The sequence below is a fragment of the Coturnix japonica genome, chromosome 3 (genome assembly GCF_001577835.2).
Source record: "Coturnix japonica isolate 7356 chromosome 3, Coturnix japonica 2.1, whole genome shotgun sequence".
Taxonomy (NCBI): domain Eukaryota; kingdom Metazoa; phylum Chordata; class Aves; order Galliformes; family Phasianidae; genus Coturnix; species Coturnix japonica.
Genome location: NC_029518.1, coordinates 10,077,935 through 10,105,646, shown reverse-complemented (window position 1 = coordinate 10,105,646; position 27,712 = coordinate 10,077,935). Strand labels below are relative to the sequence as shown.

At 43.3% G+C, this 27,712-nt stretch overlaps 1 protein-coding gene across 4 annotated transcripts in view; it reads left to right on the top strand.

The window, feature by feature from the left end:
- TOGARAM2 (TOG array regulator of axonemal microtubules 2) overlaps positions 1–18,938 on the top strand; it is a 39,984-nt gene extending 21,046 nt beyond the window's left edge. For all 4 annotated transcript variants that reach the window (XM_032443275.1, XM_015856951.2, XM_015856950.2 and 1 more), the window contains 11 exons: positions 247–411; positions 1,864–2,005; positions 3,198–3,303; positions 4,918–5,153; positions 6,322–6,480; positions 7,461–7,578; positions 8,565–8,668; positions 9,971–10,169; positions 10,643–10,859; positions 15,685–15,771; positions 18,061–18,938. In XM_032443275.1, the coding sequence (XP_032299166.1) occupies positions 247–411; positions 1,864–2,005; positions 3,198–3,303; positions 4,918–5,153; positions 6,322–6,480; positions 7,461–7,578; positions 8,565–8,668; positions 9,971–10,169; positions 10,643–10,859; positions 15,685–15,771; positions 18,061–18,317 (1,790 nt within the window). In that variant the 3' untranslated portion in view covers positions 18,318–18,938. The remainder of the gene's footprint in view (positions 1–246; positions 412–1,863; positions 2,006–3,197; positions 3,304–4,917; positions 5,154–6,321; positions 6,481–7,460; positions 7,579–8,564; positions 8,669–9,970; positions 10,170–10,642; positions 10,860–15,684; positions 15,772–18,060) is intronic.
- The last annotated feature ends 8,774 nt before the right edge of the window (positions 18,939–27,712 follow it).

Genomic DNA, 27,712 nt, shown 5'->3' with positions numbered 1-27,712 from the left:
TGTAGCTTCCGTATCCGGCCTTTGAAACAGGAAAACAAAGGAAGGGCAGTGTGGAGTTTTCTTCATTTCTGATTGGAGGGTATTACTGTATTCTGCTGTCAGAGCCGTGTTAGTGTGCAAAATGTCGTGCTTGGAACAACAGGACAACAGATTGTTACCCAACTCCAACAACAACTCTAGCCATTTTCAAGCCTGCAGTCACCCTGTCCAGCATCCTACTCACAAGGTGCTTTTCTGTCTCTGCAGACTTTGGCCCACCGCACATCAATGGGGTGCTCTTGATCTCCTCCAGCACCAGCAGTGCATGCAGGTCAAGTGTTGGTACCACGCTGAGGAAGCGGGTCAACAGGCCCTCCTTGCCCAGCATCCCTGTCATCAGCCAGGACACCAGCTTCCCACGGCACTCCTCGGGTGAGCTCCGCTCTGCTACAGCTGTCATGCCAGCTCTTCTCTCTTCCAGGAGCACAAACTGCTAGTTCACTGTGCATGTACCTGTATCACCACAGTCAGTTAGCACTTACTGTCACCTATAGTGATAGGACAAGGGGGAATGGTTTTAAACTGAGACAGAGGATGTTTAGATTAGTTATTAAGAGGAAGTTTTTCACCCAGAGGCTGGTGACACACTGGAACAGGTTGCCCAAGGAGGCTGTGGGTGCCCCATCCCTGGAGGCATTGAAGGCCAGGCTGGATGTGGCTCTGGGCAGCCTGGTCTGTTGGTTGGTGACCCTGCACACAGCAGGGGGGTTGAAGCTGGATGATCATTGTGGTCCTTTTCAACCCAGTATATTCTGAAGGTGCTACTCATTGATTTTTCAAAATCGACCAGAACGAGCCTGACACGACTCTCCGTTCATGTTGAATATGTACATCTACCTATTTGTACAGACATCACTAACATCAGTGAGATCCGAATTTTGGCCCATCAGAGCATTTTTGAAAGAACTGCTGCTGATTTCACAGTTCCGCCATCCTCCGCGTTTTGTAGAACACACAAAGAAGCTTAAATATTCTGTAAAGTCCACATCAGTTCATCTAGATTCTAAGCAATGTTTATACTCAGTACTTTCAGACAACTCAGGTGCTTTCATCTACACTTCAGAAAACGAGCTTTTGAGAGCAAGACATGAAAACCATAAAATAGTTTTCAAAACAAATGCATTTGTCATCTTGATTTTGTTATACCTTCTACATATATCACCAAGAGAGCGTGTTTGCCAACAATTTGCATCTATATTTATGTATTCCCAATTCATGTTTGGAAGGCTTTTTTTCTATTCTTTCTCTTTGTCACAGCTATCTAGACTAGAAATTGCATTTTTCCACAAGAGAAAGCTTAGGCACAGCGCAGTTTGCAGGCGGGTACCTTTGATGACAAATAATTTCAACTCGGTGTCTTCAAAGTACAACCAGTGCATACCACCGAAATAGTAAATATTCATAATGCTTGGAAAATAACAAAAGCTATAAACTGCTGCTTTCCCAATAGTATATTAAAACATATGTGCACTCAGTTGCCTGCTGTCTAGAATGCTTGAAATGAATAGAAACGGGTGCGCTGCTGGATTTAGAGAGTGATGTATTGGTTCCCCAGTATTTGCTCCTTGGGGATTTGCCTGAGCCCAACAGGACACAGAGTGCAGATTTCAGGTTTACAGAAAGAGCTGGAGCCCAGTGTGAGGTGGTGGGGGATGTTTGGGTGCTGGGGAAAGCAGTAAGCCAGGAAGCAGAGAAGGTTCTTGAAGGCAAAGCCAGTTTGTACGCATATGTAATCTCCACTGACAGCTTGGTTTGGCAGCATGCTCTGTGGTGCTTTACCTTGCCAAGGGTATGTGCTGCCAATGTCTGACCCTCTGCCTACAGCAAACTCACTGCCAGCCATTGCTTTGGGCTGCCCGGAGTGGGGAGAGGAGCCTGAGTGCGGGGATGCCGGGGATACCAGACCCTTCTCTCATCCAGAGCAGGGGCTGCTCGATGCACTCGCATGGCTCAGCAGCAGTGACTGGTAAGAACCTCCTTTTTTTTTTTCTCATCCTTTTTTTTCTCTCAGTTCAAAAGTAACTTAGAAATGGTTTCTTTCAGTGTATCTGTGGCCAGGCAGCCCAGATAGATGATAAGAACTAGTGAAACCACTACAAAGCCATCACAGAGCAAAGATCTTGCTGATCTATAGCAGTGCTTACAGCCACAGCAGGTCCATGCTATCTTCTGGCTTTGCCTTCTGCTCCACAAATGAAAGCTTCAGAAAAGAAAGCATTCATGGTACAAGACAGTGTTAACACCAGAAACAGTCCTGACTTTAGACTAAGATTTGGAGCCCTCAGGATGCTGTTCCAGGTGGAACTGAGTGAAGAATTCTCTCTGGTACTGCTGCTGGCAGCAGGGGAAGGCCTCTTGCCCTGTTGGTGCCTATGGGGAGTTGCAGTTTCTGCAAAACAGGCTGAGAAATGCTGCAGAGTTGCTTGACCTCTTATTTCTCCCGAAGGGTTTGTGGCTAAAGAAAAGGAAAAAATATATATATTTTTAGAATCCTTGCACTTCTTGAAGCTATTTTTTCCTCCTTGCAGTTTGCTGTGGGCCACACAGGGATATTTTGTTGATAATCACCGTTTAACCTGAAATTAGGTGAAAACAGGAGATATGAATTTCAGGTGGGGGTCCTTCAGATTTCTGGGCTCTGTTTGCACCACGATGACTGTGAAAAATCTTCAGCTTTTGAAGTAATGTCCTTGCATGGGTGCTTTGCTTTGTTCCCCTCCATGTTGCACAGGTGAGGGGCAGAGCACTGCTGCGGGTGTGAGCAGACAAGGTCCTGCTCAGGGATCCCAGTGGTGCTGAGTTACCTGCCCTACAGCCCTCTAGGCCTTAACTCCATACTGTGTCTTCATCCAGCTCAGCTCCTTCGTGAACACAGTGAGGAAAGAATGGCATAGGAACTTTGTGTGCCAGTGCTTTCAGGAAAGCTGTCTTGTTTAATGGCTACAAATTAACCCTGAAACCATCTATTTGCTTTCTGGATTTGCGGATGCTTTTGATGGTGACAGCCTCCAGTGGCAACAAGTTCTACCCTTTAGCTAAGTGCTGTATGAGGAGCACCTCCCTTTGTTTGTTTGAGCCAACACCCCTGTAATATGTGAGGGTGCTGCCTCCTCCTCGGGTGGTGAGAATAATCAATCTCTTTGGTAATTGCCTTTCAGGCAGCTGAAGGGGAAAGGACTCTTCAGCATCAGGCGTCTGGCCATCTGCCACTTGGAAATCCTCCTCAGTAGACTTCATGATGTTACCTTGGCAGTTACCAAAGAGGTAGGAATATTGTTTTTAATTGGGTCCTGCATACATTGCACATGGGGCATAGATTAGTTACGTACCTGCTCATTTACACGCAACCTCAGTGTCTGCCTTTGTTACTATTTTGAGATCTGAAGTCTAATAGCTGTCACCTATCTGTACGATCTGTCTGTATATATATACCATACAGTGGTATTTGGTGTATCTGTGCCTCTCCAATTTGAGCCAGGTGTCATTATAACGCAATATACAAATGAAGAACTCATCAGGTGATTTGCCACAGCCCAAATAGCTGCCCAAGCTGTAATTAAATGCTGCACATTTCTCCTCTCTGTTCCTTCCCACTTTGTCTTTCTCAGCATGCCAGGGATTAAATATAGGTATATATTTTCCAGTGTTTCCTGACGATCTCCTTCCTTCCTGTGTGCTTTTTGGTGACTTGTCCTTTCCACTGACCTACTGCCTCCATGCACTAGTGATGTTTTGCATTGCAGCCTCTATGTTTGGAGCATCCTGGCTGTGGGATGTACAAGGGCGCACAGCTTTATTATCCCATCCTCAGGTTAACAGAATTCTCACCCTAAGCTCCTGAGAAAAACTTGTGACAATATGTCTAACCCAGCATTTGTTGGTGGCCTGGATTACATAGTCTCTTACTACATGACTGCCAAATATATTAAATTTTCCTTTGCTTGCAGAACATGGTAAGACTTAACTCCTTTCCATGAAAGTCAGTCATTTTTTATCTACTGTCTAATGATATTTGAAGCTTGAATGTGTTGAACTCTTCAGACTTTTTATACAAGCAGAACTGAGACTCTTTCACTTGAGAGCAGGCTTAGGAGAAGACCGTAGAACTTATCTTGTTTGATTTTGATGTTATTTTCATGTTTCTGAGGAATTTTTGCTTTCACAAGCTCTTCTAGCCCTCGTGTTGTTCTCTTTTCTTAACAAGCACCATCAGGTCTGGTCAAAAGAACTGTCCTCCAAAGTGCCTTTTGAATGAAACACATGACTCCTTAGGTGCTTCTTCCTTTCCTTTGTGGGAAAGCTCATCGGAAGCATGAATCACTTCAGAGCAGCACTGGAAGTTAGAAAAGCCTGTTGACAACACCTATAATTGCAAGTGGTCTTTCAGAATCCTTGAGTCTAACAGTCTGAGTAGACAGAGAAGCAGATGGACTCAAGTTGCTTTTGTGAATTTTGTTGTAGACCTGAACCCGTGAACTCCATTTCCTGAGTGAGTGCTCAAATAGTCAGTGTTATGTTTTTGGACAGGAAGAAGTGCCAGTGTTTCTCTGTCATGTCAGCTCTTTTTATTATTCTTTTTCTCTCACTGAAGGGGCCTAAAAATCAAGATAGTGTATGGTGTGGGCTGAGTACTTTATTCTATGTGGCACAGAGTTTCTTAGGTCTTGCAGGCTCACTGAAATTGGATTGTAAGTGGGCCTGAGGACACAAAAGAGGTTGGTGTTAGAGTAAGTTGGGTTTCTGTGCTTGCGATCTCCTGCCCTTTTGTTCTAATCAGGCACAGAAGAAAAATATGGTGTTATTTCCTGGGACTTCTGTCCAGGAGAATGGATTTTCTTTACAAGATGATTCTTATGTTTTCCCTTATGACTTCTCCAGGTGAACAACCTCCGCTCGAAGGTGTCTCGTTTTGCAATCAGCACTCTTGGAGAGCTCTTCAGGATCATGAAGAAACAGATGGACCAGGAGGTAGAGGAGGTTGCTCGGGCCTTGCTGCAGAAGACAGGGGACTCCAGCGAGTTCATTCAAAAAGCAGCTGATCGATCCCTGGGGATTATGGTGGGGAGCGTGACTCCTGCCAGAGCAATGGCTGCTCTCCTGGCTGGTGGGGTCAAGTATGTGGTTCTTCTCTTAGTGATATCCTTCACCTAAAGTTGTGTGCTAGGTGGAAAGGATGAGATACAGAGGGAGGACAGAAAAAGGGAAGGGTCCTTTATCCTGGATTTTCTGTGAACTCGAGAGCTGAATGTGTCTGATTACTACCTTCCTCAGCTCATCTGCTTTTGTCCTGCTGTAACCTACTTGCTCTCGCAGTCTGTCAACACTGCCTAGATATGGTGAATGATGAGGAAGCAAAAGCCCTGGTGGAGGTTGGTGGTATGGCCTTGTGGCTTTGCGGGAAAAGGGACAATGGCAATTGCAGCAGCGAATGCCCTTTGCTGTTTCACAATACTAACCGCAGAGGCTCTGGAAAAAAAACAACATATGCATCATCATTATGCCACTAGCTTGAGAAATAGGGATGCTAATTGCTGGGTCATGGAGTATGCAGGGGAGGATGGGCTGGGTGCGGCACAGCCTGCTTAACAGGCACAGCTCCTGCCGAGAGGACAGTCATGTCCTCAAAGCTTCTCTTTCTATTCAGATTGATGCTGCGAGTTGGCTTTAAGATGGTGAGTTACTTCACAGGCAGGCTCCCATGAGATATCTGAAGTAGATGCTGGCTTAGAATATTAGTGCCATGTCTGATTGTTTTGGATAGGCACATGCTAGAAAAGACAATTTGGCTGAAATGACTACTACCCTTTCCTCAGCTCTTGAAAAGGGTAATACATCCAAACACTTAGCAGTTATCAAGCTTCAAAAAAGAAACTGGCTGCATTGCTGCATTCTCTGCAGCTCTGTACTCCACAGAGCTTTTCCTGCTCTTTCAAGAACTGGCAGATTTAGAAGTAGGTGGGATAAGCCCCAATCCTGCTGCAGTGCTCTCTGTGGTGGGAGCCCTCTGTTGAATCAATGGGGGAGAATCTTTTATTTTCCTCTTTCTCACAGTCAATAATTTCAGGAAAAAAATTATCTGATAGTCCACAAGACTGAATTCTGCCCTCCTCTCTGTACCTGTGTCGTGACAATATATGTGTGTGTCTGAGGGCAGTGTCTTCTCCTGCTGCAAATACTGCAGTGAGGACTCATGCCTGCTTTTCCCCAGTGATGACAGGCACTGTGCTGTGTGACCAATACCTGTCCTTTGGGTTCTCCTTTCCCCTCTGCTCTCATTTCCAGTCACCGCAATGTCCTGGTGCGGAGGTACACAGCAGAACACCTTCTGACCGTGATGGAGCAGATTGGAGCTGAGAAGCTCCTGTCAGGCACACGAGACAGCGTTGAGCTTCTTGTTCATGTGCTGGTCAAACTTGCTCAGGACTGCAATCAGGATACAAGGTGACAGTTCCTCATTTTATCTCCTAAAAATGGGAAGCTGTGTGGTGTCTGGCTGTGATAAAACAGCAAAAGAGTGGAAGACAAAGTAAATATTTAAGAAGTTGCTTCCTAGTGTGAATACTGATGTCTTGGGAAACAACTGCACTGGCTAAAATGAGGTTGTCCAGCAAGGACTGCTGCTAAATTCCTGTGACTTGAATGATATTTTTATTCAGATCAGCTGAGCTCAGACTAATTAGCAGCATTAGCTGATTATCACATAAGGATCCCAAGCATTCCCTCCTGGTTGGGTTAAGTCTGTCCTAGAAAAATTCCCATCTTTCTTTGAGCAAAGCATTCAGTCTTTCTAAATCTGTTCTGCAGATTTAGCTGTCTAAAGTATTAAAATCTTTCCTTTCCAACAGTGTAATGTTGTCTGTGGCTGAACAAACTACTGAGTTCCTCTTACAGATAGCTGGAGTTTCATAGCAGGCTATAAACCCAAACAAAGGCCCCTTACTTTCTCTGTTACTCTAAATTCCTATTAGTAGATGCAAGAACACACAACTAACCAACTGTCTGTGTTTATACCTGTGGTACAGAATAAGAAATAATAAGTGTGAATTGATTTGTCCCAGCTTCTCTGCTAGGAAAAGAAAAGTTTAGTGGAATGGCAGCAAAGCATTGCAAATAAATCACAACAACAAAGCTGATTTGCTCCATAGGATCCTTTGATCACAGAAACAATTTCACTGTGAAATTATATCCTCCTGTTGCCCTCTGTCCTTGAGGGCTCTTCTCTTCGACTGGCAGAGGCGTCAGGTGGAGGTGAACGTCTCACTTTGCTGAATGTGCACAACCTTTTTATGAAGGTACTGCAAGTGACGAGTTGAGAATCTCAGCACACTCTATTAAATTCTTCCTTTTGTTTACGCACAAGGCAGGGGAGACTGCAGTAATGCTCTGTAGCTAAAACATTTATTCATTTCTCCCTTCCTTAGGTTTTATGGACGGAAGATGCTGAGTATATTGATGAGTCATCCAAAATTTGATGGACATTTGAAACAATTTCTCCCCTCGCGTGACTTGCAAGTTGTTATGGCAACAATTAAGCAGAAAGTAAGTGCTTGGCAGGAGACGCGTTTCCTTTATGCGAGTGCTAAGATTGCCAATATGAGATAAAACCTTTTTCTTCTCATTCTTCTTTTGCTGCATCATTTTGCTTCTGGAAATGAACTGTTGTTTCTTAGCATTTTTATCAGCAGACAGTGAAGGAAACAGTGTGATTAGAAATAAATTGGTTGTCCATTGAATATCAGCAACAAACAGGATAGAAAGCCAGAAGAAAATGGTTTTATCTCCATCATAGAATCATATAATCGCTCAGGTTGGAAAAGACCTTAAAAATAATCAAGTTCAACCATGACCTAACCATACCACCCTAACTCTAATCCCTAAAACCAACCCCCTTAAAAACACTCTGTTGCCCCCACCCTACAGAATGCAACAGATGAAGGAAGCAGTAGTGCCAAGAAATGTCCAAATAAACAAATACACACAAAGCTATCACAGTCAGTGGCAATATTGTCTACATTCTGGGAATGCTGCCCTGCTTTCATGCACCGTGGATCTTGAAGAAGCTTTGTGCATTTGACAGCCCGTAGAAAATCATCTCTACTTTTCTTTCTGTTCCTCTCCATTTATATTCTGGAGGAGAATGTGTCTTTGTGCAGTAATGGGGAGAGTGAGAACCAAATCATCTCTCAACATATTGGGCCAACCTCCAGAGAGCCTGAAAGCTTTCTGCTGGTCTCTCTGAGAAGGCGTGTTCCCTATTAGTCTGCATTATTCTCATTTGTGCTCATAACTGATGATTTACTGCTGCCCGTCATGGTAACACCTACAATGTGCATTAGGTTACTGAAAACAAAACCTCCAGCAGAGATTGCGGAATCTCTGGCCCTCTTCCCTCTCTACATGATGAAATGTATTCTTAAGCCTTTCTTCATAGGTGTGATCCTGGTGATAATCTGTGCTTAAGCAAATGATTTCCTATTTTATCTTTTATAAATTAATGTACTTTTAATTTAAATATATGTACTTAGGGGATAGAAGAACGTATGTCTGAACCTCCGTCTGCCAAAGGCCGCAGGGAGTCCAGGAACAGTGGCTTGATGACATCCCAGGAAAACTTGCCTTCTGATGAAGGGTACTGAACTCTTCTGTTTTATCTGACAAATCATGAGCCAAGCTTTTCATGTCTTCTCAGTAAAATCTTTCTGGTGGAGCTGAACTGTGCCAGGGTATGTTTCCTGCCCCACAAAACCTACGGTGAAAAAAGTCTGATTCTGCTCTAGGCTGAAAGCAAGTTCTCTAGGGGGAGTAGGCTTACTCAGAAATTAAGAGATGATGAGGTATAACTGCCAGTCAGTGCAGTGGTTAGGACAGTGATGTAGAAGCTGTGAGAGGGTCACGTTTCTGCTGTTTGGCTTCGGACTTGTGTTTTCAGTCAGGACCTTCTTATCATAGTTGAAGTCTTTATTTTTTAATGTGGGTAATTTTGGTGAGAAGTCCCGGTCTGGAATGAAGATGCCATTCTCAAAATGGCACTTTCCATGCATGTAGTTTGACTGAAGTCAATTGTTTTCAAACAGTATTAGTAAGACAACTTCTGAGCAGCTTTGGATGAGTGGACTTTTTATGTAGTCGTCTATACATTTAGACTCATGATGAGTTTTCTGATGGACAGCATCTCCTCAGTGCTGCAGATTAGCATCCAAGATAGGAATTTAGTCCTTGCTGTCTCTCCATGCTAGTGAGAAAATTACCTGTGCCTGTTTTCCTCTGACAGCAGAGCACACTGTTGTGCTCAGTGATGGCAAGAAGATGACTGCATACCTCACTACATTGGTTGTGATCCCTTCCTGCCCATGCCAGGGAGGAGTCAGTCAAAGGGAATTGTTTCCAATGGGTTTTCTAAGCTGTGAATCTGTCTCTAGGGAAGCAATACTGCAAGCGTAATAGTGGGTTGAATGACTGAGATTTTCATTTGTGTAACCAACTCTCTGAATCTCTTCAGATATGCCCTTTAATCTCTCTTGAGTGGGATTCACCTGTGCCAATCATATGAACTATTTATCCAGATTCCTATGTGTATTATAGAAACACTTCCCCAGGGCAACTCATTTCTTTGTAATATAGACAACTCATAACTTTGAAGTAGTGCTTATTTTTCCCTACAGAGTAATGCTAGATGAGTACTTTGAAGACATCTGAAGATAACCAAGGTGAATTCTATCCCTGGTGCCTTGGTTTTCCTGAGTAACCAGTAGTGACGAAGTTACTTAGAAGCTGCCTCCTGTAACGATTGTCATGAGATCAAAGCTGCTTTTCAAATCAGGATATAGATGAAATAACTTCATTAGGAAGTCCCCTCAAGATGTTTTCCTCTCAATTATCTGACAATGTAATTACTAACAGGTCTTGCTTTGTTTTTACTTTCCAATTTGAGGTCCAGCTCTGATGTCCTCCTCTTACCCCATCAGACAGTTCGGCGTGCATCGCTTCGCACTGTGGAAGAGATCGAACAACTCAAGGAGCTTAACAAGCTCCTGTCAGCAAAGGAGTTTCAGACACGAATAGAGGGAGTCACGCTCCTCCTAGATCACTGCAAAAGCAACCCTCAGCTCATCTCAGCAAATATTGTCCAGGTAAGCAGCCCAACTCCTTAGCTCCTTTCCCTTTAGTTCCCAAGCCTGTTAGTGAAGTTAACTTCATCTGCGCTACATGGTAGGCATTCAGGACTGGTTGGTTCCCTGTCACTCAAAATAATATAATTCAGCTCTAGGTTCAAGGCAAGATCACCTGAGGGGTGGTGTGGATCCTTAAGAGTTCATCAGAGCCCCACACTCCTCTAGACCCAGGCTCTGAGACAGAGATAACACAAAGAGAAACTCCCATCCTCACCCAAACCTTGTAATACAACCTTAAAGTCTTTTAAACCAGCCTAAGGTTGTGGGAAGATTATAGTAAGTAGCTCTCAGGAAGACAGTGAATTCATGCTAGTAAGTTCTGACCTGACAAAACATAACATTCTGTCTATAAGTGGCTGGGAATTTGTTTCTACATCCCTTGTAAAAAGACAGACATTTTAAACCAACTCTTGTGTTTGTTTTCTTAACAGATTTTTGATGTTTTTGTCCTGAGACTTCAGGATCCCAATAAGAAAGTGAAGCAGCAGTCTCTGGAAGCTTTGGCTTCAGTTATACCCATTCTCAGAGACTCCTTACACCCAGTGCTGATCTCTCTGGTAGCAGCAGTCACCGACAACCTGAACTCAAAGCACATACGGATTTATACAGCGGCTGTGAAGGTGCTGGAAGCATCAGTTGCTCACCTAGGTAAGGCTGAGTTGGGACACTGACCGTCCTTAGCTGTGAACCCTATATTTCAGAGCCAAGTGAACAAGCCATCTGTCGATAACCTGTTGTTGCCTGTAGAAATATCCAGTAGCTGGAAGGTGTTTATGAAGTCCTGCCTGAATTCTTTCTAACCCAATCTGTTGTACCTCACCGTGATGTGCATTTGAATGGATACTGCTTCAGGTTATATGCCTGATTATTAATTCATTAGAGAGGACATTGTAGGCATTAGTCTAAGCACCTGACAGAAGAGCGCAAGGGAAGCAGCCACAGATCTCCCAAGCATCCAGCCCAGAGCCTTCATCTGGCTCTTGCTGACCTAAGGCTTTGACTTCACTCATTTTGCAGTCTTTAGGCAGTAGCTTAGCTATGTGAAGCTCTAATGAAAATGTTACTTTGAATCTGAAGATTGAGACTTAGAATTTAATCAGATTATGTGTTATGAGAGATCGCAGGGGAGATCAGATGAAAGATGAAAATTCTTTCTGAATAATCAGCCCAGAGGGTAGAAATACATTGGCTCCCTTCTTCTGCTAGGGTAAGGAGCCCATTATCATCCCCTTTTCTGGATACTCAATCACGAGGCCACAAGCATGCCTGCAGATGTAAAACACACTGCTGCAGTAGGGAGGAGGTAAGCTTTTGATCTGCTCTGTGTCCTGGACCACATGGCCTGCTGCAAGGTGTACAGTTCTGCTGCCCACCAGGATCACCTTGGTTTGGGTTTTTTCTTTTGATCAGTGTTTTTGGAACTATTCCACTGCAATCTGCTCTGGAAGCTGTGAATATATGTGCACAGGTAGTATGTTTTTCTTAATAAATGCATATGGAGACGCAGCCCTGAGGTTAGATCCCCACTTCTCTTCACACGCCATAGGCTTCTATTCGCTTTAATTTAATTTAATTTAATTATTTGCAGACAGTCACCTGAAAAGAAGAGGATCAGAAAAAGCAGAAATAAAGGGATGGGTGTGAAGGGCAGAGAATTTCCACTAACATTTTTTTTTTTTCTCTCAGCTCAGCTTTTTGTTTGATATTAATAATTCACAACAGCGAGCACAAGGACTTAGAGCTGGCTGCTGTTCCACGTGAAGGAAGGGCTGGTAGAGTTGGCTGCAGCCAGAGGACACAGTTCAAAAACAGTTCTAACTTTGCAGAAAATATTCTCTCTGACTCTTAGGCTATTCTTATGTGTTGTATTTTATGCATCTGGATCCTCTGGAGGATCCGTCTGCATGGATCCAGTGGGGAGGCATTGACTTTGACTGTTTTTCTTCTTGCACACATTTCCATCAGGGAGAGACACCAAGGCAGATCCATGTAGTTATCTGGAGGTGTTTACATCTTCCCATTGAAGTGTTTAAAATTTGGTGAGATGAATACAGCCATCTGTTTCTCTCTCCATCTCCTGGTGTCGATTTAAAAGCACACTGATGATACCTATGCTACCACTGCTATTGCTGCAGCTGTGACATGAAGGTCCTGGAGGCTACTCATCTGGTGTTTACTGCAGCTGTGACTTCTGAAATGTGAGATGAGAGCTGGTGTGTATTTGTGCATGCAAGGAGTTTGGTTTCGGAAAGATGGATGCCATCAATAAAAGCGTTCTCTAGAAGTTTATTACACTGATTAAAATCTACTGCAGAAAAGCAGGTTCCAGATAAAGTGCTTGGCTGATGCCAAGTTTGCAGATCACTCATATCATTTATGCTATTTATCGAAGGCCCTGAATTCCTGCCAGCTCTAACTATTGGGCTGGGTAACAAGTAGCTCTGATGGTGCAGTCCTTACGTACTACTTCCCAGACAAGCTTGAATGTTTATAAGTGTTTCCCCAAATACTTGGGGGCCTCCTTTCAGTGCTGCTTGTCCACTTTGGTACTGAACAATGAATCCTGATATACAGCTTAGATAGAATTCAGGGACAAAGGGACTTTTGGAGGTTCTTTGGGCCCAGTTTTATTTCCCAGATGATTTGCTTTGCTACTGATGTGAAGGGATAGTGATGCATTAGACCTTCTGTAGTACAGCATTCTGGAAGACTCTATATTACGGCTATTATTTGATCCCGTCTTCTTTCCACCTTTCTTCTTTGTCTTCATTTTTTTTTAATTTTATTTTATTTTTATTTTAAAGGGAATTCATGATTTTCCAAGCTCATTTCTTTAGAACAAACAGGTATAAATCTAGTTATAAATGATGGCTTGTTCCAAGTGTTGTTCTGCATGGGGCAAGATCGCTCTAGCCAATAACTACATAGCCAAGGTCTGCTGTAAATTTGCTTGCCACACAGATTTATGTCAGCTCTGAAAATGCTGCACTGGGTGAATACGCCTGAAAAATTTAGTGTTGAAGAGGCAGGCCTTAAAGGGAAATTAACAGCTTTCTCCACATCAGCCTCTTTGTGAATCCAGCAAATCTGCTGACCTGTTGACTTTCTATGGTCCAAGTATGGGGCTGTGGTGAGAAGGGTGTGAGACCTGTCCTGCTCTTGGTCCTGACCCATTTTTTTGGGTGCTTGGGAGGAGGTTGGGGAAGAGATGCCAAATCCTCCTAACAGAGGATGTGATAACCAGATCCCTTCAAGGTTTTGAATGGAGCTTTTGGTCATCTTTCCCCTCTCACCAATTTTGAGAGGTCACCATGAATTTTCAGTGCTGGCAGAACAGGAACAAGGCACGACTGTTGCTGATGAGGCAGACTTTGCTCAGACTTTCAAGCCAGTAAGGCAAGGTATATTTTTTGTGGGTTTGTTCATTTTTAAGGGCATGAGAACAAATTCAAAAAGGCAACCAAGTCAGAAATATTTTGGAGTTTCAAGACCTTGGGCTTTAGTAGTGGAAGGATGGTTCTATTGATGAAACACCTGAGCTAAACCTTTTCTCATGCTTTGAAATGTTATGCCTTTACAGTATCAAATCAAATGGCAAATGACCAAAAAACCCAATAACAGAACTCTGAAGGATTGTGCGATGCTTAGAGTATGTGCAGTGTCTTGCCCCATCGCTCCATTGAGTTTCCTAGCTAAGTACCCAGCTATTGCTCTGAGGCTCTGTGTTGATATGCTGCAGATTCTGAGTCTGAGGTGAGATTTCCTCCTCTGTCAGCTTTAATGACTCGTGTAGAAATGCAAGCTGGTTGTAAGATGGCTTGATCACTCCAATTTAACAACAACAAAAAGCCCACACAAAACAAAGCTACTCTGTAGATGGGTCAAATGAAGCCTTGGCTCTACAGCATAGATATTGTTCTCCTCCTACATCTGTCCTAATCTGTCCTCTATCACAAAAGAAATGTGCTGCTTCCTGACACTAGGGTGTGGGGTTAGGAGGGCAGCCCCAATAGCACTCAGTCATCAGCTCTCTTCAAGAGGAGAGGGGAAATCTTCCTCCCTCCCCCCAAGTGGCAGCACTGCAAAGAGATGAACCCAGTGAAAATGAGAGCATGGAGAACGGGATTCTTTTGCTCCTATTGTGAGTGCTGGGCCTGTCTTGTGTCCATCAGGTTTAGCTGACACCTTATGCAGAGATTTAAAGCTTAGTTAGTAAGAATTGAACTGCTTGCTGCCTTGTTTCTAACAGCAATTAAACACCACTCAGTCTTTTGGTCCCTTGAGGTGGTTAAAGCAAAGTTTGGGTAAATTTGTTATTGATTGGTGCTTTTAGTGTTTTGAAAGGCACAGGGCGTTTGAAACCCTTCCATTGGAAGGTGCATTGTGATTATAAACAATTCCCCCTCACTCATCCACACCCCAAGTGTTCCTATGAAACCCTGCTTAGGTGCCAATAGTATCAATTAATTAATTTCTGTACCAGTTTAGATCTCTAGATCTCACTTTTGGTTTTCTTTTAACCTATTTTTTTCCCAAAGCAGCAGCTGTAGGGTAACTCTCAGGAGAGGAACAGCACCTGCCAGTGTTGCAGGTGTGTGAGCAAAAAAGCAAAGTGTCTGTTAAGAAGGGTGAATGAGAAGACTGTAATTACCAAAGCAGAAAATTAATTGAAATAACAGGATCAATTCTTTACTGCGTGCTTGCCAAAAGATCAGCAGGGACTCTCTTTTTATACCTCACGTTAAAAAGAGCTCTCAGTAGCACAGTGCTATTTAAAACCACCCCATGAGCATTCCTTGTCCACGAGAAGCTTTACTCAGCTTATCAAAGTGGTAAGACTGGAGGTCTGCAGACCAGTCTGCACAATGCTTTATAACTAAAACAAGACCCCACATCAACAACAGGTAGCATAGGAAAAAAGTACGTGTATATTGATGATCAAGTACTGGGAGATCAGCTGATGTTTTTCATCCTCTGTGCCAACATCTGATTTCAGATATGTTACAAGAGCCCCCGGGAGGAGATGGTGTTGATGATGAGTAGGTAGTTATCTCTGATCAAAGTCATTTGGATCCTGTCTGTAGGTCCCAACCAGTGACTTACAGATTTAACGCTGGTTTATCCATTAGGAATGAATAGATGCATGGACTTCTGGGCCTTCTCTCCTTTTTCAAGGCAGGAGAAGTTCTGTCATGCTAAACCCATGCATTGCTTACGTGTGATTTAAGTTTTGAGGGCCCCAATGAGAAATGTGTAACACTGCTCCTCATACAGCACTTCACTTTGTATGTACATGTCTGAAATTAAAGTCTTTCTTTTTAAACTCCGAGTCCTCCCAGGTGAGCTTTACAGAAAGAGCAAACGCAGAAACTGGCAGAAATGTATTTTATTTACAAAATGCCATTACCTCTGCCTTCCCCACCCCCCCCTTATAACCTGTTCTAGTGAGCAGAAATGAACGTTTCTCTTTCAGACAACGCATTACTGCTGCAAGCGTTGGCCCACCGTGTGCGTTTCCTTAGTGGCCGAGCCATGCAGGATGTCACGGAGCAGCTCTCAGGTACTGCCTGCTTCAGCCAACCTCTGCTTTTAAGTCATTAATTCTCCTGGGAAATGGCAAATACTGAGTGGGAATTCCATTGAATGTTCAGTTCAGTAGCTCATCAAACACCTTAAGGCCCTGGCTTGTCTGCCTTGCAAAATACACATAGAAGTCATGTCTGGCAGGGTTTGCCTGCATGCTGTCTTGGTGTGCGGTGTGAGATTGGGTGCTGAGTTCTCACTGGGACATCTCAGGTCATGCCTCTGGAAATGAGAGGGGCTAAAAATACCCCGTCCTGCTCCTCTCATCTGGGGACAGTGCAAGAAAGGTCAGGGAAGACTCTGAGAGCTCCCTTTTCTGAAGCAAATGACAATCCTGTAGAAAAATGCCTGGCAACTGGTATTTCTGAGGATCGGTTTGGTGTATCTGCACGGGGCTCTTGTCTTGATGTTGGAAATGCTGCATCCTGTACAACCCAGGCATTGTAGTTGACATCTCTCACAGGTGAATGTGCAGAAATGGGCAGCAAAGCTCAGCCCATAGAGGCTCCCCACCTGTGCTGCAGACTTGATAGGGTTGATATGGTGCTTCAACCATTTCAGGGTGTGCAAACAGCCTATTTCTGTATGCTGATACATGGTGTCCTACATGCTAAAAATGCAGCTGATAATTGGTTTATAATAGTAGCTTACTGTGAGTGGCAACAGCCAAGGAGTGAAAGAAATGACAGGCTCAGTAAATGCTAGAGGAGGCTATTTATAACCTTGCTTTAATTAGGGCTAAATACACTGCTAATTATGCCAGCATCTTTTAATCCAAGGTTTAATACGCTTTGCTTCTTCGTTATGAATCTCAAAAGGACATGTTTAGCCGCAGCGAATGTAAAAGTGCCTTTAAAGATCATCTGAATAAAGTAAATCACCATAAACATATCATTTAATTTTATAGTTGTTTTAATCTCTTTTTGAAAGAAAGCATTTGATCATAAATTGGGACTATTCTAGAGAGGGCAGATGTTCTCTCTGGGATTTAGAGGGAACAGGCAACTCTTTCTCCTATGAAAGTCCATATCAACTGCTGTGCTTAATAAGCACTTAAGCTCAAATCAACTTCCATTTAAAAACAGGTATAATAACCTTGTTTTGCTTTCCAGAACTGTTCTTACGTACACAAAGCAGCTGTTTAAATGTTGATGACTAAAGCTTGGTTACCAGCATACAGAAAATGAAGGTCCTTTCCCTGCAGAGTAATGAATGGTTACTATGTACCATTTCCACTGGGCAGAAAATAAGAGCTCTGTCTCCTGACCGCTTCAGATTCTGATCTCTCAGTAAAAATCTGCCATGCAAAGTGTCTGTCTGTAGTAAATTTGTGTTGGTGCTTAATACAGTTCACTTTGGATAATGGCCTGAGAGCAGATTTCAGAGCAGCAGTGCTTGTTCTTTTGATTAAAGATAAGCCCACCGTGTAGAAGTTTCTATCTTTATTTCCCTCCTTCAGGGAGCACTGTCTGGATAAACACTATCAAAGTTGTCAGGTGCTGAAATGCTGCGGCAGTGGGGGCTGGGATATTACCTGGGACATTCTGGAGCTGGAAACAGTTGATCATTAGAGGCTACCAAGTTCTAGAGAGAAAAAGCTCAAATCAGACCTTTCTGCCAAAGATACCAGTTAGTCACTGATGTATCTAATAGGGCTGTCAAGCTTCTGTGGGCTGGAGTTCTAACATGTGGTGTAGTACTGCCGCATGCTGTGTGCCACTGAGTAAAGGGCACTGCCAGATTAGGCTTGTGGCATTTTTCATCAAAGGTTAGAAAAGAGAAATCATTCTCTTTATTGGAAAGCTTTCCATTACTTCTCTAAGCTGCATTTCAAAGTCTGCTTCAGCTAGTTTAGATAACTTCTATATGGAAATAAATGGATTTGTCACTTTTTTTCCCCATTGGTAATATAGAAGAAGTGAAATAAATTACAAAAGGTGTGTGATGCACTTTGCCGAGTAAGTCCATCCTGGACACAAAGCCCATGATTTGGAGAAACTAAGGTTCTCAGTGGTCATAGGATCATAGAATCACCAAGATTGGAAGAGGCTCCCAAGATCATATGGTTCAACCATCCACTTACTGCAAATGTTTCCCCACTAAACCATGTCTCTTAGTCAATCCGTTCATTTCAATACACAGTCAGGCTGTTTGGGGATCATTGGGTTCTTTGCATTTGTTGGTACTGACTGGAAAACCCTTCAAATAAACAAAACTACCGGCTTGCACTAAGGTTATTAAGAAACTTGTCTCTCTTGCCTGGCAGTGCTTGTGGCATCTGTTTATCCCCGGAAAGCCCACGTGGTCGAGCGCTACGCCCTGCCTGTGCTCTGGTTCTTCCTGAGCAACATGATTGGAAATGGAGTCCTGCCTGGGCGAAGCAGCAATGTCAGGGCTGCAGTCTCCAAGCTTGCCAAGAGCCTCCACCAAGTGATGGGCTCCAGCCTCAAGGAGCTCGCTGCCAACCAGCCTCCGCACGTGGCGAAACACCTCTGGCACATTTTGGATCTGGATGGTCAGTGAAGAAGGCTTGGTGACCTCCATGCAGCTGGCAGAGACCCTGGCATTAGTTTTACTCTGGTTTTGAAGCACCAGATTTATCCTACAGAGTTTAAAGCTACAGACATATATAGTCTATTTTGATGTAAGCTTTTTCTTTTTTAAAAGGAAGTATTTTTCAAAGCTTTTATTTCTCGAGCTCCTCTTTCCTGCAGAACTTATACAGACATGAAAGAAATAAAAATCCACGTGTAAATGCAACTTGTAACTTTAAAAGGAAGATAATATATTTATATACATACTTGGAAAGTGAGAGATATGCATATGTATTTACTTACAATGTAAGGGTTGGGTTTTGTAAATGTATGAGCTGCAGGATTAGATAGCTTGCTGTCAGTGTGGTAGCAGATGCACAGGTCAAGCTCTCTGGGACCACAACAGGAGAAATCCCTTTGGCTTTGCTGAAATTTCCCTCCTATTTCAAGGGTGCATCTTGTCTATAGTCCCCTTTCTTTCCTCATGTGACAGGCTGATGCACAGAGGTGCTGGGGTGGGAATGGGCTGAGGGCATAGTGCAGAGTCTGGAGTGAGGTAAGCTGTGGTTGACACTGTGGAACAAATAAAGTCTAATTTTTGTTGAACACATCAATTTTCTTAATGTCTAAAAAGATAGATAAAAAAAGAAAACAGACCCGTCCTTTAAGAAATTCAGTGTTTGCCTTATCCATGGATGAATAAGCAGTTCTTGACGTGAGATTCAAGAGAGCAGGTAAGTGTCAGTTCTTCACCACACAAAGGTTTGGAAGTACAAAGGTGAAAATCATGCAAGAGAAGAGGATGGGCTGAAAGCAGTGTCAAAAAACTGAACAATAATGCTATGAGACACACTGGGGCTATGGTAAAAGGACCCTGTATGAGGGTGGGAAGTCAAAGAATAAGCTGTCCAGCCCGAGTCCTGAGGTCTTACATTTATTTACTGCACCTGATTTGTATGTCTAAAGCTGAGTAACTCCAGCTTACTGGATGATATTGTCACATTAGGTCACCTATTCAGAAAGCACTTTTTCAGTATGGAACTGAAGTGGTGGAATTATTTGTCTCTTTCTGCAAAGACATGGCATGGGATCTAGGCCAGGGATTTGGCTCTGAGACACTGGTGTGTCAGGAGATCCTTCAGTGCCTGCTGGAAGCACAGAGGCACTGTCTTACCAAAGAGAAATCAAATTTAGCCATTAAAGTATCTGTTTCCAGCAAGTAGAGAGAAATAGGGGTTAAATGGTCCATATTAATGCAGTTCAGGTGAGCTCTCCTGTCAGCTGATTGCACTTGAGAAGTTGCTGTGCTGCCACTAAAGTATTTGGAAGCAAAGAAAAGGGCAGCGTTGAACTTTCCTCTAGGTCTGGTAAAACATTGTAATGTTTATTTTATTTTTTCTAACTTATTTTTATTATAATATTATTCTAGAGATCTTATGAGAGATGAGACTGCAAGCTGTGCTTACAGGGCCAGTTTAACTCATTTGGTTGTGGCTCAGTACAGCTTGCTAGACCCCAGAAGATAGCATAGAAAGAAGTACATGTGGCAATCCTGTTTGTTGGCTTCCTGTACCCTACAGCCTGTCAGAGCCCCAAGAGAAATCCCTGCTGACACACGTACTCTTCTCCAGCTGAAGGTAAGAGCACTGTCGACAATGGAAGGTGGGAGAGGAAGGGTAATGAGTAGGAGTACCATTAAGCACTGCAGGAAGCTCATGTTTCCCTAGACACTGGGTAGTGACCTTGTGCCATCTCCCAGTGTAAGGGGCACAGGAGATTTGGAGGATGAAGTTGTATGGCTGGAGACCAGCGCTATGTGCTCTGAGTCCACTCTGCAAAACTCATGTTGGCATTTTCTTCTCACAAAGAGTCAAAGCCTGTGTGTGCTGACATAGTTTGTCTAGGACTCAGGGCACTTGTGTTACAGTGATGTATTACACCTCAACTCTCCAGGTTCCCTGCAGCCATACAACCAGAAAACCCTGTGTGAATGTAAACATATGATCTTGCTGGTGCCAGGAATACTTTGGGGATGGGGTCGGTATGGAAAAATGAATGGCAAACAGAAGGGGTGTTGGGGAGGGACGACCAGGAAGGATGTTCTTGAATTGCCATGCTGAGACCGAAGGTTAATGTAGTAAGTAATGCTGATGCTGCCTTGCAGCATTGCTGAGAGAGCTGGGGCAGGGAATTAAAGAATCCACCAGAAGGGAGTGCTGGTGCTGAGGTGTTGTGTCAGAGCATAACTACAGTAATTGTGACAGAATTTGCTCTTGGCAAGGTTAAGGGTGGGCTTGAGAGCCAGTTGCTGGGCCCTTCTGTCAAGGGGAGGGAGAGGGGCTGCACTGAAGTGGCTATTTTCATGCTTGTTAAGTAGTGATGGTGGGAATAAAAGTGCTGGCATTGCTAAGAAATCCCTGCCAGCTGCCACTGAATCCTGATCCCAGGATAAAGCCTTTGATGCGAGCAGAGGTGAGAAAACCACTCCAGCTAAAATTAGAGCTGGCCTGAACCTTTAAGCCTCCACTCTGCCTTGGTATCGGTGGCTGACAAGAACAGTGCCTGTGCTGGGCCAACAGACTGCCCCTGTGTATCCTTAAAGCCCCCCCAAAGGGTATCCAAAAGCAATCAGCAGTGCTAAAAGAGCTCTTAATCTCTCTCTCTGTGTTAATAGCTGTGTCTGAGGTAAATGAAGGCTATACTTCTTTTCACAGCTGTTTAGCATGTTTCACCTCTGCTGTGTTTACAAGCAGAAAGCAAAAACTCTGTTCTGGAGGCTGCAATGACGGCTGTTACAGAACATAGGTGCTTAGTACTGAGATATGTCCAGGCTTTTGGACACAGCCAGATATGGTGCTGGTTCATCTGCAGGAAGATGCACCTTATCTACTTGTGTCTATGGTAGCTGCTCTTTCGTCCTCCATTGATCCTGCAATTAAGAGACCCAGTGAAAGTAATGGTGACAGGTGTGCCTGCACTCTGCTCCTGGCCAGAGTGGTCATTTCACACCTGTAGGAAGATCTTTATTTCAGACTAACAAATCTTCTGTAATGCAGTTCTCATCAGGAATACTCCCACCTTAATGTTTCCTTGCTGGCACTCTCCATTTCTTTCTTTTTTGCCAAGATATCTATGTTCCTCCTGTTACTGCTGTTTAATATTAAACAATGGCATGGAATCACTTTTTTATGTGGTTGGGACACAGTGTGCCCAAAATGTCCTGTATTGTATGCATATGTCTAAGTAGATGTATTCTGTGCTCATAAAGAATATGAACAAAGTCAACATGACCCAAATCTCAGAGCTTTGCACATTTGCAAGACATCATAGATGTCTTTTGTCCTGCTTTATACATGAGAAAATGTCTTTTACAGGGAAAAGGTAAACTGCTTTTTAGAAGGCATGTAGATGTATGTTTACCTGGAACAGCAGTCAAATAGAGTTATTTGTGATTTGCTTGCCTAAGGATGAGTTGACCATGAGAACAACGATATGTGAGAAGAGTTTCTCAAATACTTTTATCATAGAATGGTTTGGTTGGATGGAACCTTAAAGATTACCCAGCCCCAACCCCTGCTGTGGGCAGGGCTGCCCACCAGCAGCTCAGGCTGCCCAGGGTCTATCCAAACCAGCCTTGGGCACCTCCAGGGATGGAGCACCCACAGCTCTCGGCAGCAGTGCCAGGGCTTCACTGCCCTTTGATTAAAGAATTTCTTCATTGTATCTCATCTAAACCTACTTTCTTTCCATCTAAAACAATTACCCCTTGTCTTATTGCTATATGCCTTGCAAAAAGTTTATCTTCATTTTTCTTACAAGACATCTTTAAGTATTGAAAGGCTGCAGTTAGGTTCCCTTGGACCTTTCTCTCCTCCAGACTGAACAAGCCCAGCTCCCTCAACTGTTCTTTCTAGGAGAGGTGCTCCAGCCCTCTTAACATCTTTACGGCCCTCCTCTGGACCCTCTCCAACAGCTCTGTTGGACATGGTACTCCAGATGGGTCCTCATGAGGGCAGAGCAGAGGGGGACAATCACCTCCCTCTCCCTGCTGGCAACCCCTCCTTTGCTGCAGCTTGGGATGCAGTTGGCCTTCTGTGCTGCAAGCACGCACTATCCAGCCAGTTCTATCCTCACTGAACAGCATCACTCAAATCCACAGCTCTCCAACTGGAGCCGAGGATATTGTGTGGGATCACATCCAAGGCCTTGCAGAAGCCACTCCATCATAATTTGCCCTTACTGAAGCCATAGTGGCTGTCTTGAACCAACTCTCTGCCTTCCCTATGCCTCAGCATGACTTCCAGGAGGATCTGTTCCATGATCTTTCCAGGCACTGAGGTGATGCTCACCCATTTGTTGTTCCCTGGGTCCTCTTTTCTACTGTTTCTTAAAAACAAATAAATAAAAAACCAAGTGTGATGTTTCTCTGTTCCCAGTCACCGGAGACTTCACCTGACTGCTGTGGCTTATGCTCATACCCACGCCTGAGCAACTGCTCAGCAGAGAGCTATGCGATAATTTATTGCCATGGGCCAACTCTTCACCTTGTAACAAACCGCTGTGAGGCTGAACACTCCTGGGTTCAGCCCAAGCTCTTGGTAGATGCAGTGATCAGTTACAGCACAGCCTTTAATATAAGATAAATATTTGTTTCATTTCATAATCACTCGAATCTTTGAAATTTACATTTTTATTTGTAGTTGCCATGATTGCTCTGCCTGAGGGGGAAAAAACCCTTCACAGCTGAGCGCAAACCGTAACGTTTTGACAGCATATTCTGCTTGGTTGCCAGTTTCTGTTATTATAGAGGAAAACACGTGTGATGTGTTAATTAGGCTTTCTGAAGGACAGAATCTCTTTCATGTGTCTGTGTTTGTTTGACTATGGATCTAATCCTGCCCTTTGCATAAAGCTCAGGAGAGGCAGACAAATCACAGGGAAGAATCAAATCCCTGCCTCAGCCTGTGAGCAGAGAGAGCTGCCATTACCAGCGCTATGAATGTGTCCTTTCAAGGTTTTTCCCTGGAGACAAAATGATGGAAATTACCTGCCCAATATTCTCTCCAAAATTTATGACACTTAATAGTAAAGGTAGTGAAACTCGATGTCTAGTTGGTAACAGTTTGTAGGACGGCATTTTGTTTTTGAAGTCATTGCTCTTTCATGCCAGGAGCCTTTTGTAGTCTTCAAACATGCACACAAACAAGTGTGGATGACGCAGGGTCCTCCTGACACTTCTGAGGACTGATAATGTGCTTGACTTGCAAACTAAATTCAGTTGTCGCTTCAGCCTTGGATCTGTTCTATGCAAATTTTGGAGGAAAGGAAAATTTTAGTTGTTTGGATGCGTTGGGCACCTCACTGGCTTTCAGTGCTGCTCATCTTTTCACAGAACTGATTTGTTTTGCACAAATGGGTGAATGGAGAGGGTCAGTCTCAGCACTGTCGTTATGTACTTCTGATCATATCAAAAGTATCAGGAAGGTTAGAGAGGCTCATGCAGGTCCTGGTCTCATTTTGGCTGAAAGCAATCTAAATTAAACCTATCAAATGACTCTTAAAGTTATTAGCTCGCTGTTTATTTAGAGAAATGCCTTTCTATTTTTGCTGGTCTGTAAACAGCCTTTGAAGAGGTCATGGCAACCTTCGCTGTGTATGTTGGGAGCAGAGAGATGCAGAGCTGTTGGTCTGCTGAGGGTAACTGGGAATGCACTGAGCATCAAAATGCCTCCTGCATTCCTAGTGCTGTGGTGTTTGCAGGGGGTGGTGTATTTTCATATTCCTCTCCCCTCCCCCCTCTGTGTAAAAGCTAATCTGGTTATTTGGCTGTCAAGGGAATAAGAGAACGCTGTAGAAATAGAGTCTTTGACTTGTCAGGGCTGGCAATGGTTAGAGTTGCAGCGAGTGGTTTCTCTCCCTGCTGTTTCTAGGACAAGTACTTATGAAGAGGGGAGGTTTCTCAGCTTGAAGAATATGCTATTATATTTTTTAATTGTCCATAGTATTTTCTAGGTTACTTCTTTATTTTGCACCTTAGGGCTCTCCGCTACCAGTTGCTGTTAATCAGCTACATGGATTGCTGTCACATGAAATTTGTCTAATAGGAATAGGAATAGGAAACTGCCCTCCAGGACCCCTGTGTCTAATTTCCAGTTAGGAAGTAAGAGGTATTGAACTTAAGTCCCGTTTAAGAAGGCTTAGGAGGAAGTAAGGTTGCAGGATGGAAACTGCGCTATTAGATTAACTGAAACTTGCTTTTAAAAACTGAGCAGCTAGTGAATTTCTTGGTTTAGGTTTTATCTCTAGAATGATCTCGGCCTTGGTGCTGATCTTTGTGGTAGAAGGTCTGGGAAGTATTGTTCATAGCTTTACAGCTACGCTGTAGAGAGGGACAGGTCTCTGTTAGCATCCTTAAGCTTCAGCTTTGATTCTTTCATATACTCAGGACCCAATGGCTCAATCTGAAGCATCAAAAGCTTTTGGTTTCTTTTTAATTGCTATATAATCAGCTCATCTATTCCTTAAGGAAGACGTTATTAAAGCAGGAGGGATTTGTGTAGAGCAAGATAGGCCTATTGACTCTTTCTCCTTTAAAATAACATTGTTAAAGGGTGTACTGTAGATTGTCTATCTCCAGAAATCCTCATAGGGTTACTTAATGCACTCCGAGTTTTGTACTGGTAATGAAAAAGGAAAGAATATGAAGAGTTTTTTGAGATTTAGAAAACTGGTGCAGCGTGCAGCAGTTGGAGCTGTGAAGGCTGCAGATGATCTGGTGCAAGCAGTGGTGGTACAGGACAGCTGCAGGGCAGGCGTATGTGAGATGAATGGAAAGGGATCAGAGGGATAAGATGATCCTGGGTCTTAAATGACCTTCCTCTGCTGAGCAGTTACTGACCATAACTGAAAATCTTCTTTCTTTGACTAATATTTTTATTATCCATTCAAAGTGGGCAGTGGGAAGGACTGCACACTTGCTACCTTTGCACTGGGTTTTCAGATAACCCAATACACTATTGTGAAGATAAACCAAGTGTCTTCTTGCACAGCAACAGCTAAATCTCAGTTAGAAGTTCATGCCTGCAGTGTGCATGCTGCAATCACAATGACACTGAGTTTATCTGATGTGGGAGGCTTCATGACTCGTTAATCTAGCGAAGTCTCTCCAGTAGGCGTTGGCAGTTCCGCAGTGATGAGCTGTGATTATAAGGACAGGTTACTTTATCTCTGTGCTGTGATTTCTTCTATTCCTGAAACAAAAGGCATAAATTCTGAGAATATTCACCTTAATTATTTATGAAGTCTTCTTCTTACAAAATGCTTTCGATATCAAGAAGTGTGGCAGTGAAAATTCTTCAATATGTTGGTTTTTATTGATAGCCTGCACAGAATTCTGAACTGTGTTGCTAATATCTGGGATATCTCTTGAAGTCAAATAAAAAAACTGGAGGTGTATAGTACTTTTGGGTCATCCACAGATGCTAAGAGTATGAAATGATGAGTCCATTAAAGGCTTCGGCTTTGAGAAGTGCCACTGGAAGCAAAGGCAGCTGTCAGTTTGTTAAAGGTCTGCAGATGATGCATAGCGTGGAGCTGTTAGCTGCTGGTTTTGCAGCTATGAAATCCTGGCTGGGAAACTGATACTGCTTTGCTTCGTGCTCAGCCCTTCTGCATGAGACTGCAGTGCAACAGGTGGGCTTTGGCTTTAACCCTTCGGACACAACCGCTACTTGGATTAGATGTGGTTGTATGTAGAAGCTCTGAATGGAGAGCTTCTGAATTGCCAGGTAGTTCAAGCTTAGATTAGGAGAAGTGGATGTGGAAGCACAGCTGACCTCTGTTCCAGTCTGTTGGTGTCCTAAAAATACATATTTGCAGAATGAAAGTGCAATCTGTTTCATCTGGTGTACCAGTGAAAACAAGACAAACTTGTGCTTGGGTGGGGAGGAATGAAGCAAAAGGACTTTTTAAGGCAGAGGGCACTCATTAGTGCACTGAGTAAGGAATCGATAGCATAACATTGAGATTTGTGCTAACTTCAGACAGAATGTAAGGGAGATCAAACTCAGAACCTGTGTAGAAAACTCCGATTTAATTTACATCAGTAAAAAATACATTTTGAAATTGAGCATGTTCTTAAAAACAACCGTATTTCAGAAACATGGAATTCAGGAAAAATGGAAGTGATATCCAAACAATCTGTAATGCAACAACAAACAAACAATAACACTTAATTAAAAAGCAATCAGTCATGCTGTTGTTTTCTATGTACCAGTTACTCTCAGCTTGCAATATAAGCTGAAGTTCAACACCTTATTTTCAAGGGTCCTGTACTGAAGAAAATCTTTTAGCTATGCATAGTCATGAGTTCATGATACAGATCACCACAGGAGAAGCTCTGTTTCTTGAATATAATGCTCAGTTTGCTGCAACATCCTTAGGGCAATGTTAGAATCCCTCAGCAGCTGCAGTGTTTAGGTGGGACTGTGGTTGCGATGGACATGACCTTAGCCAAAACTGGAACATACACCATACAGGGTTGATGGTTTGTGTGACATGTCTTCAGGTGAGCATTATTTTAATCAGGGAAAGGTGGCTTGGCTGATTTTACATCCAGCCAGCATGCGTGAGCAGGTTTTCAGCTTGGTTGCTGTAGTGTTTCTCTATGTGCTGCTGTAGCTCTTACCCCACAGAAGAATTTGCAGCTTGGAGGGCATAAATATACATTTCAGTTACCATCCATTGTGGATACTGAGGAATTTCAGTGTTAAGCCACGAAGGGGTGAAATGATTATGGTAACTGAGCAGAAGTTGTGCCCCCACTCTTGCATTCTCATCTTCAAAGCTACATATTGGCATGCAAAGTGCCAGATTTCTTTTCTTATGTTTCTGGTTTATTTCTGTTCTGACAGCTAATGACAGCAGAATAGACAAATCCAATATATATACAAAATGTGTAATTTTAATGCAGTGGGAGTAGATAAAAATGAGGGTGAAAACTGACCTGCAGAGTTTGCTCTGCTGAGGACCTTTGCAGTATCTCCTTGTTGATTTCCCTATTTAATAGGGGATGATGTATCTGCCAGTGATTACAATGTGGATCTGTTATCATCTCCTACCTGTATGCCCTGGGTATGGCTACTGTGTCACCTCAAGCTCACAAACCCCTGACGATCCAAAGCACTGATGTACTGAGTTATTTCTTTATGTTCAATACTTCACCTTAAATACTACAATTAAGGTTTTCTTGTGTGTGTGGTATAAAATGGCACTGAGTTTATGGATGGTCGTGATGAAGGCACTATAGTACAACTCAAGAGGAATTCAGTAACCAAAGGGGGTCCCTTGAAAAGCTTAAGGTAAGCCTTAGTTCCTCAATCACGA